The sequence below is a fragment of the Acipenser ruthenus genome, chromosome 9 (genome assembly GCF_902713425.1).
Source record: "Acipenser ruthenus chromosome 9, fAciRut3.2 maternal haplotype, whole genome shotgun sequence".
Classification (NCBI taxonomy): Eukaryota; Metazoa; Chordata; class Actinopteri; order Acipenseriformes; family Acipenseridae; genus Acipenser; species Acipenser ruthenus.
The window spans coordinates 47,783,937-47,797,818 of record NC_081197.1 but is presented as its reverse complement, the minus strand read 5'-3'; the positions used below and the strand labels follow the sequence as shown (position 1 = coordinate 47,797,818).

The 13,882-nt window shown below is 35.1% G+C and overlaps 1 protein-coding gene across 1 annotated transcript in view; it reads left to right on the top strand.

Annotated features, from left to right (window-relative positions):
- The first annotated feature begins 9,156 nt into the window (after window positions 1-9,156).
- Window positions 9,157-13,882, top strand: part of LOC117406068 (neuronal membrane glycoprotein M6-b) — a 46,446-nt gene continuing 41,720 nt past the window's right edge. The window contains exon 1 of the mRNA XM_034009800.3: window positions 9,157-9,407. Within this exon, the coding sequence (XP_033865691.1) occupies window positions 9,404-9,407 (4 nt within the window). The 5' untranslated portion in view covers window positions 9,157-9,403. The remainder of the gene's footprint in view (window positions 9,408-13,882) is intronic.

Sequence of the window (13,882 nt, the reverse complement as noted above, 5' to 3'; positions counted from 1 at the left end):
TTTAATTAATACTTATTTAAAATACACTCACATTTTTAAATAAACTATTCCCTGGCATTACAAGGAATATGTTAAACATTCAGTTTGCAGACTTTATTTTCATAAAATCTGTGAAAGTAATTATGTGCTGATCAACTTTTCCCTTTAGGCTATTACCGTTTAAATGCATACACAATATACCAGATATGCCAGATACTGAAATGTTGCTTTCTTTCATGGAAGTCTCACACTTATGAACAGGAATCAGCTAGCATCTTAAAATATAATCGCATAGAAATAAAGCCCTAATTTATAAACTTAAAATGATTGTAATATCTGACCTTTATATTCCTTGAAGAAAGCATTAACCATGGGATAGTACAATAGTGTGCCTGAAAAATGTGATTGTTTTCTTAACATGTTTATGGGGTTGTAGCAATGACTGTTACACATGCACACATTTATTTGTAATCTGCCAATGTATTTTAATTAACACAGCTCCACCTCAGGTCACAGACAAGTTTTTTGTAAAATCTCCAAAAAATGCAGGTAAATCAAAAACTTAGCGTAGCGGTTCCTTTTTTTCCCATTGTAAACATAGCCAGTGATGGGTGAAACAATTAGGTTCTTGAAAATCATCAGGAGAGGAAGAAGCTAACCGGAAATTTGCATGCAGAATTTTCCATTTTTAAGTAACTTGCCTAATCCCTTCGTGTTCACTCAATCAGACTATGTGATCCTTCACCAAAAGTACCAGAATGCAGTACTTTATAGCACTGTATCAAATATTTCAAATCTATCCAGATTTAAGAGCTAAAAGATAGTGTTAAAGTTAATGAGGCAAGAAAGTGGATTTTAACCAAAAGTTGTATGTGATGTTGACAAACATTCTACACAAACATTTTGAAATGTTTATTGAATGTACTTTTACTATTTGTCATTCATCGTGTTTAAAACCAAACACCTCATTATCTGCATGAGGTTCTGTAAGTTAGCATGAAACAAAAAATTATCCTGTTTTTATTACTGGCATCTTGTAATCTAAGCAGATAAGTACTGTGTTTACTGTAGATGTGCCACTGTTTAGATAATTATTATTATTATTATTATTATTATTATTATTTATTTCTTAGCAGACACCCTTATCCAGGGCGACTTACAATTGTTACAAGGTATCACATTATACATTATTTCACATTATACAGATATCACATTATTTTTACATACAATTACCCATTTATACAGTTGGGTTTTTACTGGAGCAATCTAGGTAAAGTACCTTGCTCAAGGGTACAACAGCAGTGTCCCCCACTGGGGATTGAACCCACGACCCTCCGGTCAAGAGTCCAGAGCCCTAACCACTATAAACACCAATTTCCTAAATGCACTTCACCCATATTAAGTGCTTTGCTGTTTCTGCAAAAGATTGATCATTCATTAGCTCTATTGCTTGTGCAGAGATATGCCTGCATCATTTGAATAAACTGCTGGGTGGCTAGTGTATCTGGCATCACTTCTAAATATCTGTAACCATGGAAGCCATGCTGTTTAGTGATACACTGCGTTCTGACATTACAACTGTAGGAATTTTATTTGTAATTAGAACCTCGCTATGATCTCATCCTTTTCCTTCCCTAAGGCACATTACTTCTATGATTTGCACAAACAGAAAATGGCAGTACTAAAAGAGAATTGGTTTGAAAGGCAGATACTATAATATTGGCCCTGTGTACTTGGCATTGGCCCATTACCAGCAGAAAGAGCTGTCTAGTTAACACTTAGTTGCCAGTCCTGGTTAGGCGATTATATTCATCCTTAGGTGACCGGAAATAGAATTTATTGTCTTAAATGTCTTTATTGGCGCAATAACTTCAAGCGTTCACAAGGTCTTTTTACTGTTAATTTCTACATTAGCTTCAATGTTGGCTTATCATTAAGAGGGCCTCGGATACTAAGGATTGTTAATGTATGTTGTCTCAATAGTACTACAGTCTGTTCAGTGTTTGTGGAATACTATATATTACTATATAAATGCTTTGCTCACTTTCATATAAATCAAGAATTTCAATGAGCTGTTTTAAAAAATATTAGGCTGTCAGAAACTGTTTATAAACATTTTGTTATAGTGTATAACAAACTAATAATTTGACTCCATGACAAAGTTCTGTTATCTCAAACTGCTAAAACAACTTTACAGTAGACTAAGGCAATACATTTTATGATTTTGGCAGCATAGTTAATTTCAATCTTTACTCATGACTTTTTTTTTTTTTTTACTCTTGACATTTTTCCACACTGAATCTTTTTTGGAATGTTTGTTGCATTTGACAGTTTTTTCAATTACTTACATTCCCTCATACCCTTTTTACAGCATCAGAGCTTCTGCCCTGCTACACTGTTACAGCATTAAGAGGGTTAGTATTCTTATTTTAATAGTTAGACTTTAATGTATTGATATGAGCCCAGGAGGTGTGCCTTCCCTGAATTGCCTGTAAACTGGAAAATGTGAACCAAGAGACAGTTTGAGTTTTATGAGTTTTGCTATTGCCTAAAAAGGTATGTTTTCAGTGTAGTCATAATCGCTGTGTATATTCTTCCAAATGATGTGATGATAGTTGGAACAAAAGCAAAAAGAAATCCACATTTAAAAAATTGCACATTGACATAGGGCACTATTCACAAAGTTATTTTTTGTATGACTTAATGTTTAATTTGTGCCACTTTTCTAAACTGTATTTGTCTTTCATTAAAACAATGTCATGAATCTCATACTTTTTAAATGAATAATCCTTTTGTAACAAGTGTAAGGATTTCTATTTAAAAACACATTGAATGTTATTTGATGATTGTGCAATGAAAGATGTACAGTACCTTATTCCATCTTTCTCTAGTTTAAATAACCCTCCACATTGTGAACTCTGGCAAATAATACAGTCTATAATTCCTATTGTAATGGGTATTATTGCTTAAATACATCTGGTTCTAATCAATTCTGACAGTAAAAAATCTGAACGGAATTCAATAAATATTTTTTGTAAGAAACCTAACTTACTGTATTTATCCTAGGGGATAGTTTTTAGATAGCCCCTGTTGCAAGGGTAAAAATAAGGAATCCATTGAAACATAAAATGGATTAATATATTGTAAATCATTTAGGACTCAATAAAAGCACAACATGGTAGTCACTCCCCATCCATTCAGGAAATGATATTTACTTACAGTCTTCTGTGTATGGGTGGTATGCGGGTGGATGTCAGTTATTAAACTGGTAAATGGTTATAAATTTAATCTGGTCTTAAAACTATTATCCATCCAAATATTACTGTATTTATATAACTTGTAAATATCACATGCTCGCCTTGTCAACGGCTGACCAATAGATACAATTGGTCATGCTAGCCGTTCCAAGTTTGACTGATTACATAGAATTGTAAAGTAGGTTTCCATAGTGACCAAAAAGTAATGTGGAGTTACTTCCCGTGGCATAATGCAGGCTATTGAGAAGTTAACAATTTAAATCTTCAAAAGATAAAGACCCCAATGTATTAAACTTAGTGGGGTATTTTCTTTTTACAAATTATACTGTTTTTGGAGAACCAATAATTAAGTTCCTGTAACTGTTTTTTTGTCTGGTATTACACAGAGTTTCCTGTTCAAAAATGATATACTGATGGAGTTGGTTACCTCAAACTTGACAGAGTTAAAAAATAACTAAATAATAGTTCCAGTTTCTTGTGTTTACTAGTTAATGTAATGTGGGTGTTCATTTTATCACAGTTCTAGCTTTTCACAAATGTCTTTTTTGTGGCGTATTATTACAAATTTCTGTGGTGAAGAGACACATGTACTATGCATGTATCCCATAACATTCATTTCCTGTGTTCCCCTTTCCTCAGCCTCACTAATCTAACCATCCACGAACTGGAGAGTATGAATTTACGCAATACATGATACAATGCTTTACAAACACTGGACTACAGTACCAGAGAGACAAAAAAGACTTTAGTCTCCAGCATCTGATGAGGGTAGACATTCAGATTTTGAGAAATATTTTAACAAGTACGGTAGGTTCTAACCACAAATTAAGTATTAAAGTTTATAATATTAAAACAATGCTGTGGTAAAATCCTATACATATGTGCATAATACAATCTGCGACTGTCCTCCGGACACACTGAAGAGAGGGATGTTAAACTTGATAAAAACAAGTCGGTCTAGCTCAATTTTCAAGTGGCTGCTACTGTGAGATGTGAAAACAGCGGCTCGCCCCATCAGGTATACTGATACAATGTGGAGGGCTATTTAAACTACTTTATTTTTGTTTATCTATTCAGAGGAACGGTCTGTTCTTTTTTATAAAAAGGGACTTCCCATTCAATTGTAATTGTTTTAATAATTGTCATACTGTATTTGCCCTTTTCCCAGTGCCCACACCTAATTAACTGTACCCTATTGTTATTTTCATGTAATTCTGTTCTAAAAACAGAACAAGAAAAAAAATTAGAGAAATTCATAAAGCCTTTTACTTTACAGTGTTTTTTTAGCACTATATTACATTCCATTGCTGAGTCATTTATTTCAAGTTTTTATTTCAAATGTTAATGGCTCAAAACCCATTAACATTGACCAACACTGTTCATGTCAGTAGCTATTAGGGGATGGAAGATTGATCTTCTAAATGTAAACACTGTTCAATGTAACAGATGCAGTGCATTGTTCAGTGCCGTTCTTTACATACATCAGTATGTCTACAGCTGCCATTTGATTATCTATAACCACATTATCCAAAACGCTGGATTATTCAAATTCCATGTCTCCCTACTATAAAACCATAGCATGCCATCTCAATTATCTGAAACAACTGATTATCAAAACAAAATGTGAATGACATTAGAAGCATTTTGACTATATTGCTAACAATTCTATTAATTGACTCAGAATGGCATTTTTGGGGTTTGTAGAAGTAGGTTTATGGGAATAGGCTGCATATCTGCTGGAACTGGGAATGTGCTTTATACTTGAGGAAATGTTTTAAACAAGCGATGATCTTCACAAGAGCCAAAATAAACTTTAGCCACCAGCAGACGAGTTGGTAGTAACCATGAATTAAGTCCATAATGTTTATACATTTCTGATAACTGCATTCATATGGTTAATATGAGACTGTTTAACATGTAAATAAAAAATGAAAAAACAGAAGACTATATACAGTATATATATTTTAATATATATTTTAAGGAGAAATTGTAGCCTACCTAAACCAGATGTTTTGATATAAGAACATAAAACGCTTACAAACGAGAGGAGGCCATTCGGTTCATCTTGCTCGTTTGGTTGTTAGTAGCTTATTGATCCCAGAATCTCATCAATCAGCTTCTTGAAGGATCCCAGGGTGTCAGCTTCAACAACATTACTGGGGAGTGGGTTCCAGACCCTCACAATTCTCTGTGTAAAAAAGTGCCTCCTATTTTCTGTTCTGAATGCCCCTTTATCTAATCTCCATTTGTGACCCCTGGTCCTTGTTTCTTTTTTCAGGTCGAAAAAGTCCTCTATGGTATGAATTTCATCTTGATATTTTATTTAACCCTATGTGCCATAGCATCCATCACAAATGATGTGGTCCATATAGAATGTGCCTTATTTCTATTATCATCACATACACAAGTATATTTCTTATCAATTACACACGTTATTTATGGGTTTGGCAATAATAATCTAAAATATCTCAAAACGTGTTAGTACCCCTGGTACTGTACTGTGTGACAGACTGGTCCTGTGTATTACACATTACCCAATGTAGGGCAAGTTTACAGCAATGCTGCTTGTCTTCTGGTCGCAGCTGTCAGACTTAATTTGCTGTTAGCAGATGGGTTAGAATTGGTAGGATTTTTAACATGCTTTTTTTCCCATCTGGGAGCCCAACACATCTATCTTCAGAACTGACTGGGGTCAACTTGGAACTGGACTTTAATTTACGCGTTTAGAAACACTTTCTCTTACTGGTGGGACAATTCATTTTTATGTTAAAATGAAATATAATGTCGGTCTTGATTTACAGTAGGTGACACATGTTGACACATGGTCAGAGCTGTTGTTAATGAGGTAAACAAGGTAATGCACAGAAATGATTCCAGGTCTGTAACAGCTTGTGCAAGTGAGCCTGGCTTTTTTGTGCAATGATTAAGATCTGAGACTTAAGAGCTTCAGTCTGTTTCAGCACAATAACACAGCATAATAAATCAAAGGCTCATATAGCATCTCAGTTGTTTCTTACTATATATATATACATATCTGCTTCAAATGTTTTAATTCAAATTTTGCACTAGAAAGCTTTTAGTAATCCCTGTTGATTATTACCACAGTAACATCCAGTACCCTGAAGTTCATAGAGGCTGCGGTTATGATTTCCATTTCGTTCTTTTGATTCATTCAACCTTATACAGTATGGTGATGCTTCGCTTTTGTACATCTGTCTCCGCCCATGCCTGGGTAGTACAACATTCCCATAGGGTGACAGGTGACAAATATTATAGACCATTGCCTACACTGTCCATTGAAGCACATTCAAAAGATAAGTTATCAGCAAGTCAATTCATCCAGTATTTGAGAAGTTGCAGGAACATATTTGTATGGGGTGGTGAAGGGTGCTTGTCTGCTTTGGAATGAAAGACAAGATGGCAAAACTGGGAAAAACTGGGAATGTAGTCCTGACTTTCGTTAACGCCCTCGCCTACGGCTTGGGACTCATAACTCCAGATGCGGTCATCTACCACACTGTAGAGCCCGCATCGACAGACTTTATCGTTTAAATATAATGCAATTATTTAAATGATTAAATGATTTTTAGCAAAAATTAATTTCAATAGATTTAAGCCCTGCCTAATGTTTCTCAATGAATGTCAGACAATAAACCAGCCATACATTTTGAAGTGCTTTGTATGTGTTTTGTACTGTACTGATTTGAGACATGTAAAGATCCAGACGTTTTGTTTAATTACCCATTGTTTGGTGAACCCTGTTAACTGCCATCTAATAGCCTACCAAACAAATCTGTACCAAGTAAGTCCTTTAAACTTATAATCTTCCATCATTTTCACTGAAGAAAAACATCCCCTTTGAGCATAAGAACTCTGATTGGAACTGCAAGTCTGCAGTAGCAAACTGCATCGCTACAGGTTACTGAGATTATATTTACACAAAGGTTTCATTTTATATTAAACAAATATGACTTTAACCTTTCACTAATCTAAATAGGGAATTTCTACTTTTCAATTCCAGCATGAGATACAGTTTATACTAAACTGAATATTATTATTATTAGGAGCAGAAGCTGCTGTATTTAATACTGTACTTTTAATTTCTTGTGATTATAAAAATCCTCACTTTTTCTTGGTGTGCTGTTAATATATACATTTTTTTTGCCTTTTCTCATTTACATATGTGGGCTCTGCTGTAATTCCAGTTTATCCTCAGAGGAAGCAGTCCATTCATCATCAACAATTGGCCTGCAGTGAAAGGCTAGAACTGGAGAATAAGCCTCCCTGCAGTCAGAGCTGGCCAGTGCTGGCCCATGGATCAATGGTGAATAACTGGCACTGTTCAGGGTCCCTTGGAACGTAATGCATTATCAGACGAGAAAACCATACATATGTTTTGTTATGGTACCAACAAGGTTTATATCTGGGATAAAGATACGATCTTGAGAAATCTGTGGTGGATTTTCCAGTTTCCCTTAATTTGTGTGGAAAGTTTAAGGGACATGCTGAAATAGATGTACAGTAATTACAGAAAGTGTGATTTAAAGAATATTTCTGACTAAATTAAATAAGTCACTGTTCATCATTACAGCACAGTGGAAATTAGTGCCCACTGTACCATACAGAAGCCATCCAACTCTTAAGAGCTGTGAACCAAGTGGTTGAAATTCAATTTAGATCAAATTCTCTCTTTATACAGGGAAAAAACACTGTTTTCATTTAATGTAGAATGATGACCCTTCAAAATCTGCAGCAGTACATACCAATTCAAGTCCAAATGTACTCAAACATACTGACAACATACAGTATATACAAAATAAACCAAAAAAAGATTTAGAGTTTACATAATGAAAAATGCATGTACAGGATACATTATGAAATTATAAAAGTGGATTGCATGTGTTAACATCCCTGGCACACTAGCATCAAAACCAAGAGTACCCAATCAGACATATGCAGTGCAATACTGGGTCCAAGGATCAGTCATCTCAAGTGGATCCCTACCTTGGAAAAGGATTGGAACCACTGCACTAGATCTATCCAGATTAAAAGAAAGCACCTCTGCATTATAAACTGCTTCATGCTGTATATGTCTTACCCTGCTTCCTAATAACATACAGACATGGGCGATAACATAAACCAGACTAGAGGCAGTAGAAAATATACTGGAAGCAGCCTTTTTAGGTTTTCTTGTTACCAGTACAAGTTCTACTGCCAGCATACATTTTAGAGCGAGAGGAGGGATTTACAACTGGAGCCCTTAGCCAAGTAAAAAAAATACATTCTGTTGAGCTAAAGTCAGATAAGCGTTGATTCACTTTCAAAGCTGGGTATGGAGAGTAAAGTGTAAAAGAAATCCAAAATGACTACAGTACATTGTGTCTCAAAACTAAACACAGAACCAGATTACTCACACAAGTACTGCATATTTTACTCACAGATCTATCTTATATCAAAAGCTTGCTTCAGACTCTGTTATGTCTTTACCCAAAAGATAATGAAACCCTAGGCTACAGTCCCCATAAATCTGCATCTTATCCCACCCATCTATTTATGTGCCATTAATCTGCTCTATAATCTTGTTTTAAAACTTGAACAAACCTAGTATCTGCAACAGTATTTTAAAAGCACATTATGATAAATCAAATTTGCAGTTCATAAAACCCTTTTCACAAACCATCTTGTGCAAATGTATACTCAACGTTATACATTTTTTAAAGTGGTACAGCCACTTTTAGGTTGCAATGAAAGAGGGGATGCGCGAGGTCGGGTACATTCCACCCCACAAAGAAAATACATCAACCACATCACTCTGTTAAAACTGGGGGGGGTCATACAGTACCACTTGTGTACACTGCACGTGGTAGCTGGGAAACTATGTTCGGTAGTTGCATAAAGTATAGTGCGCCCGTCCCTCGTCTTTGCTTGTTCACTTTTCCCCATTGTAGGCGAAGAAAGACTGGATTAAGTGCGCTCTCCCACCAGCAGTAATCCAGAGCGGTGACGTAACCAGCCTCTGTCTCCAAACGGGACTTTCTAGCATTAGTGCTAAGAGAGAGCAGAGCGCCTGGCACCACTGCACTCATCTTTCAACATAGCGCTATACTTTCACAACTTTTAAATCACTTCTGGTAACTTAAAAACTGAAAAGGTCATAAAGGAAAAAAATGGGTAAGTTTCTTTTTTTCGCCCTTTTTTAATGGTAATTCTGTAACAAAAAAGGTACCTACAAAGTTGCTATTTATTTAGCAATTCTCTCTAAATAGCAGCAGCACATATCAAGCGAGATATGTATACTTTATTAGCGGTGTATTTTTTAAATATGCCCCCCCCCCCCCCCCCCCCCCTTTACGCCCCCAGCCCGATTAGCAATAAAACGCGGTGAAATTGATGTTTCTTTAGCTGTCTGTTCTGTTTAGTTTTTATTAAAGATTTATAAAGCGAATGAGGAACTTACTTTATTTGACAGAAGTTAAAAAGTGTTGCTAATTTAATATCCATTTTATTTATTCATATGTGTACAATATATCCTTTTATTTATTTATTTTTGCTTTATTTTAGTTTATCCAGCTGAATATTTTTTTTCTTCTCGCAATTCAGTTTGTAAAGGCTCAGCGTTTACTGTGCGCATGTGTGATGTATTTATCTATGTATTTGTTTGTTTCACGAATTTTTTTGTTTGTTTGTTTTAAAAGCAACTAATAATTACCAAGTCTAAAAAAAACAAAGGTTAGATTGTGTGATATTCATAAAACGTGAGTGTGTTCCATATCCAATCCAAATTAAATATTGGAGCTTATATAGGAAGAATTCCTTTGCAGATCTATACCAGCTGTTGCTGTAAAACCAGACATTCTGTATTTGTCATTACTGTACTCACAGTCACCGTCTCTTCCTGTGATTTTTTGCTCATACTTCGTCCATTGTGGCTAAACATTAGGAAAGACACAATAATAAAGAGTTGTAGCAGGATCAGCCTTCCTACACTAAAGAAAGAAGACATTCATGTCTTTAAAGTAATTCTGGTTTACTGAGTATGCATGTGTGTGCCTCTGTCTAAGTGCATTTCAATGTGGCTCTTCTCCCTTTAAAGGTGTAGCTCTGTGTAACATTGTTCTACTTCAATACAATCATTTGTTCAGAGAACCCTGTCTGTAATGGGAAGTTAATGCTGACATGTTGGTTGTCTGCTTTTTAATTGACCCAGTGACAAATCATGTGAACTGATTGGTTTAACTGAATGGAATACAGTGAAGAAAAGAATATGCGAAAAGAAAAAGACAAGGCATTGCATTTCCTACAGGCATTCCCCATCAAGTTGTTTAAAAAACAATGATAGGTTTTTCCTTACAGTGTAGAAGCCAAGCACTGGAGTTCAGTAATCTTGCTTTGTAAGGATGATCTGCTTACTAAGACAAAGATAACTTCATTCCCCTTTATGAACTTGTCATAATGCAGTATTCTTTATAGCCATCTATGTATATCTTGTATGTAAAGCTGAGGGTATAATGAACTTATCCTCCTGTGATAGAAACAACACCTTCTGATAATGTTGTAATGTGCATGCATTAAAGTGTGGACACTGGACTTTGTTTTTTACATAAGCAGACTTAAAATCTGCTCAAAGACCAGACCTAGCACAAAATGTTTTGCAATCTGACGGAATATGAAATATTGTCTTACATTTTAAATAATAATTATGCATTTTTTGCAATGCTAAAAACGACATGTAATAAACTTGATTTGATATAAAAAGAGGTGACCCAGTCATCTCTTATTAACAGATGTGCTCTTGTCAACACCCAGACCATATATTGGATCCAAGGATATGGTGCTATGACAAGAATGGGGGCTTTGACAAGTGCTTACCCACAGCGGGCAATAAGAATGTTGTACCCATGGAGCAAAGGAATACGTTTCTTATTGGTTTTGATCTTCATACATGAATATGCAATATAGTGCCCATTAATATTTGATTAAATACAGTATGGTGACCACAGTAATCAACTATGTCAGTCAAAAAGAAAAAGTTAATCACAAGAAATTGGTTACAACAGAATCTCACATGGGACTCAATTAAAATGTTCTATATAAAAACTTCCAAGAATTCTCTCCAGAAGAGTTATACAACACTCATGGAGGGATTTGTGTGCACTGCAGAAACACTCGTTCTGATCGGTTCTTTTGTTCTTGTGGTGTTGTTGTGTTCTTGTTTAAAAGAATGCTCATGGGTTTGAAATGAATATCTGTTCTTATTTTCAAATGAAAATCAGCAGTTGTTCTCTTGAAACTGGGGGTGGGGTGGGGTGGGCGCAGGGGGACAGATTGCCTCAAGCCAAGGACATGCATGTGTGAATGCTACTCAAGTAATTGATGTTAATGCACTTAATGCAAGTATATCAGTTTATTAATAGTTTTTGGGAAATGTAAAAAAAAAAAAAACAGTGCAATACAATTCTTTTGAAAGTTATGTTTCTTATAAAGGAATAGTTTCAAGTTTATAATATTACTATTGAAAACCAATGTTGTGTCAATTGCAGGAATATTGTTATTGTGGTTTATTACACAATGTAGCTGTCCATATTTGGTTGTGGAAAACTGAAAACCGGCTAGAAAATAGAGTTATGCTAAATAATATGATATAGTAGGAATTTTAGCAATGTGTGATATTAAAGGAATCTGCATTTTCTTATCTGTTTAATATCCAATGAAATGTGTTATCTACTGTATATACTACCCAATGCCCCTTTTCAGTCACTGAAAACGCTGAATTCCATAGTGGTTTGGAAAATAACCTCTGGGTGTGTGCAGCTTTAATTTCGGTGCCTTTAAACTGCGATTCTATAGGTTTAGATCTCAACAGGTTGAAAAGGGACACCTGGTTAAATAATCTAAACAGAAACTACAATTGAGAATGATAGAGAAACCATCCATGATACGAAACTTGTAAGAAATATCATTTTCAAAAATATAGCAATATTTTAAAGATAAGATTATTAAACCCATAAAGGGAAACTTCCATCCCAATTGGCTCATGGAGGGTCCCATGATGAAAATAGTTTGTGCTTTTGCCCCAGGAACATTGTAAAGCCAAGAGGTCAATAGTGCCCTCTGACACCACGCCACAATAAACATAATGGTGGACAAGCATCACCTTTACACGTTAATCCTTGTGGCAACAGTTTTTAACTATAAGCTATATATTTGTATAATTCAGAGTACAACAAACAAACAAAAAAACAAACACAATAAATACAATTAAGCTTCCAACCAGATGCTTAAAAGATGAAACTGTAGTGGTTTGATGCAACCCTGCTACTTTTTAATTTGATTCAGGAAGGAACCTCTTCTGCTAATGATTTAATGTTGTCCAGAGATTTTGTAATGTCTACACTCAGAATTAAGTTTGTTTGGGGGAAAAAAATGTCATTGGCCATTCTCTCCAGGGCTGTAATGCGAAATGAAATTTGACTCAGTCCTTGTAAAATCAGATAACACATATCCGGTGAAAATATAGAGTAAACAAATAAGCCATGAAATCAAGTTGCTTTTCATTTTAACATCATACTTGGCTTAGTTGTATGGCTATGAATTCACATTCAACCGTCAATACAATTGTGTGCACCACTCAAAACATGATAATGGGTTGTGGTTCGTAGCATATTGCCCCCCCCCCCCAAAAAAAAAAAAAAATATAGCCTTTTCTTTAGACCAGCATAAGATATTGATATATGGTTGATTCAGCTGGTTCTCGTCTTAGCAGCTGTTGCCACAGACGCTTATGAAAAGCTTTCATTTCTGAAAATGGAACTGCAAACAGCTAGGCTATCAAGATGGTGACAGGATATTGTCATATCTGAAAACAATGTCTTGTTAACAGAGCCAAACTACCAGGGTAGACCGTCCAGGACATCTGGAAACACTCAAGCTTTTGCAAAAAGAAAAAGGCAAGCAATTTAGAAGATGATACTAATAGAATGTGCTTGTTAGTTTCTTTCTTCAGAGAAGATGGTTATTGAACTCAGAAATACCGAGCACCATCCTTTATATACCATCAATAGAGTAGTTAATGTTCAATACCGTGAGTAGCACATTACCAGATATCTGGGCATCAAGAGGAAATGTTGGAATGTTATGTGTGTTTGCTCAAGGTCATTAAAAAAAAAAATACTTTCCTCTACAGATTATCCAGCTGTTTTTAAATTGAGGGAGAATAACTGTTAAAAATAAAGTGTAACATCTTTAGCTCTTGAACCATTTATTTCCGATGTCTCTAGGATGTGGAATTGCCTTGTTCTGGTTATGTACAGTACTACATTATGTGATCATTTTATCACTGCCAGTATTTCGATTTATTTTATATTTTTGCAGTTGAGGGTGGCACTTGTACCCAAACTTGTCATCTTTCAGTGGTCGAATCTCAACTGCATCATTAAAAATGTGTCAAGAATTTGTGATTAATTTAATGCCATGTTGGTCTCTTTGTTACAGTGTCCAGCAATCACTTGTAATATAACATGTGTCAGAGCTCTTTGTTTTTATTTTTAAGTATTCAACTAATAATAAAAATTACCAAAATAAAAATACTTCAAATTTAAACATGTAGTAGAAACTGGCATAAACTTCAGCACCAGTGAATTCTAGAA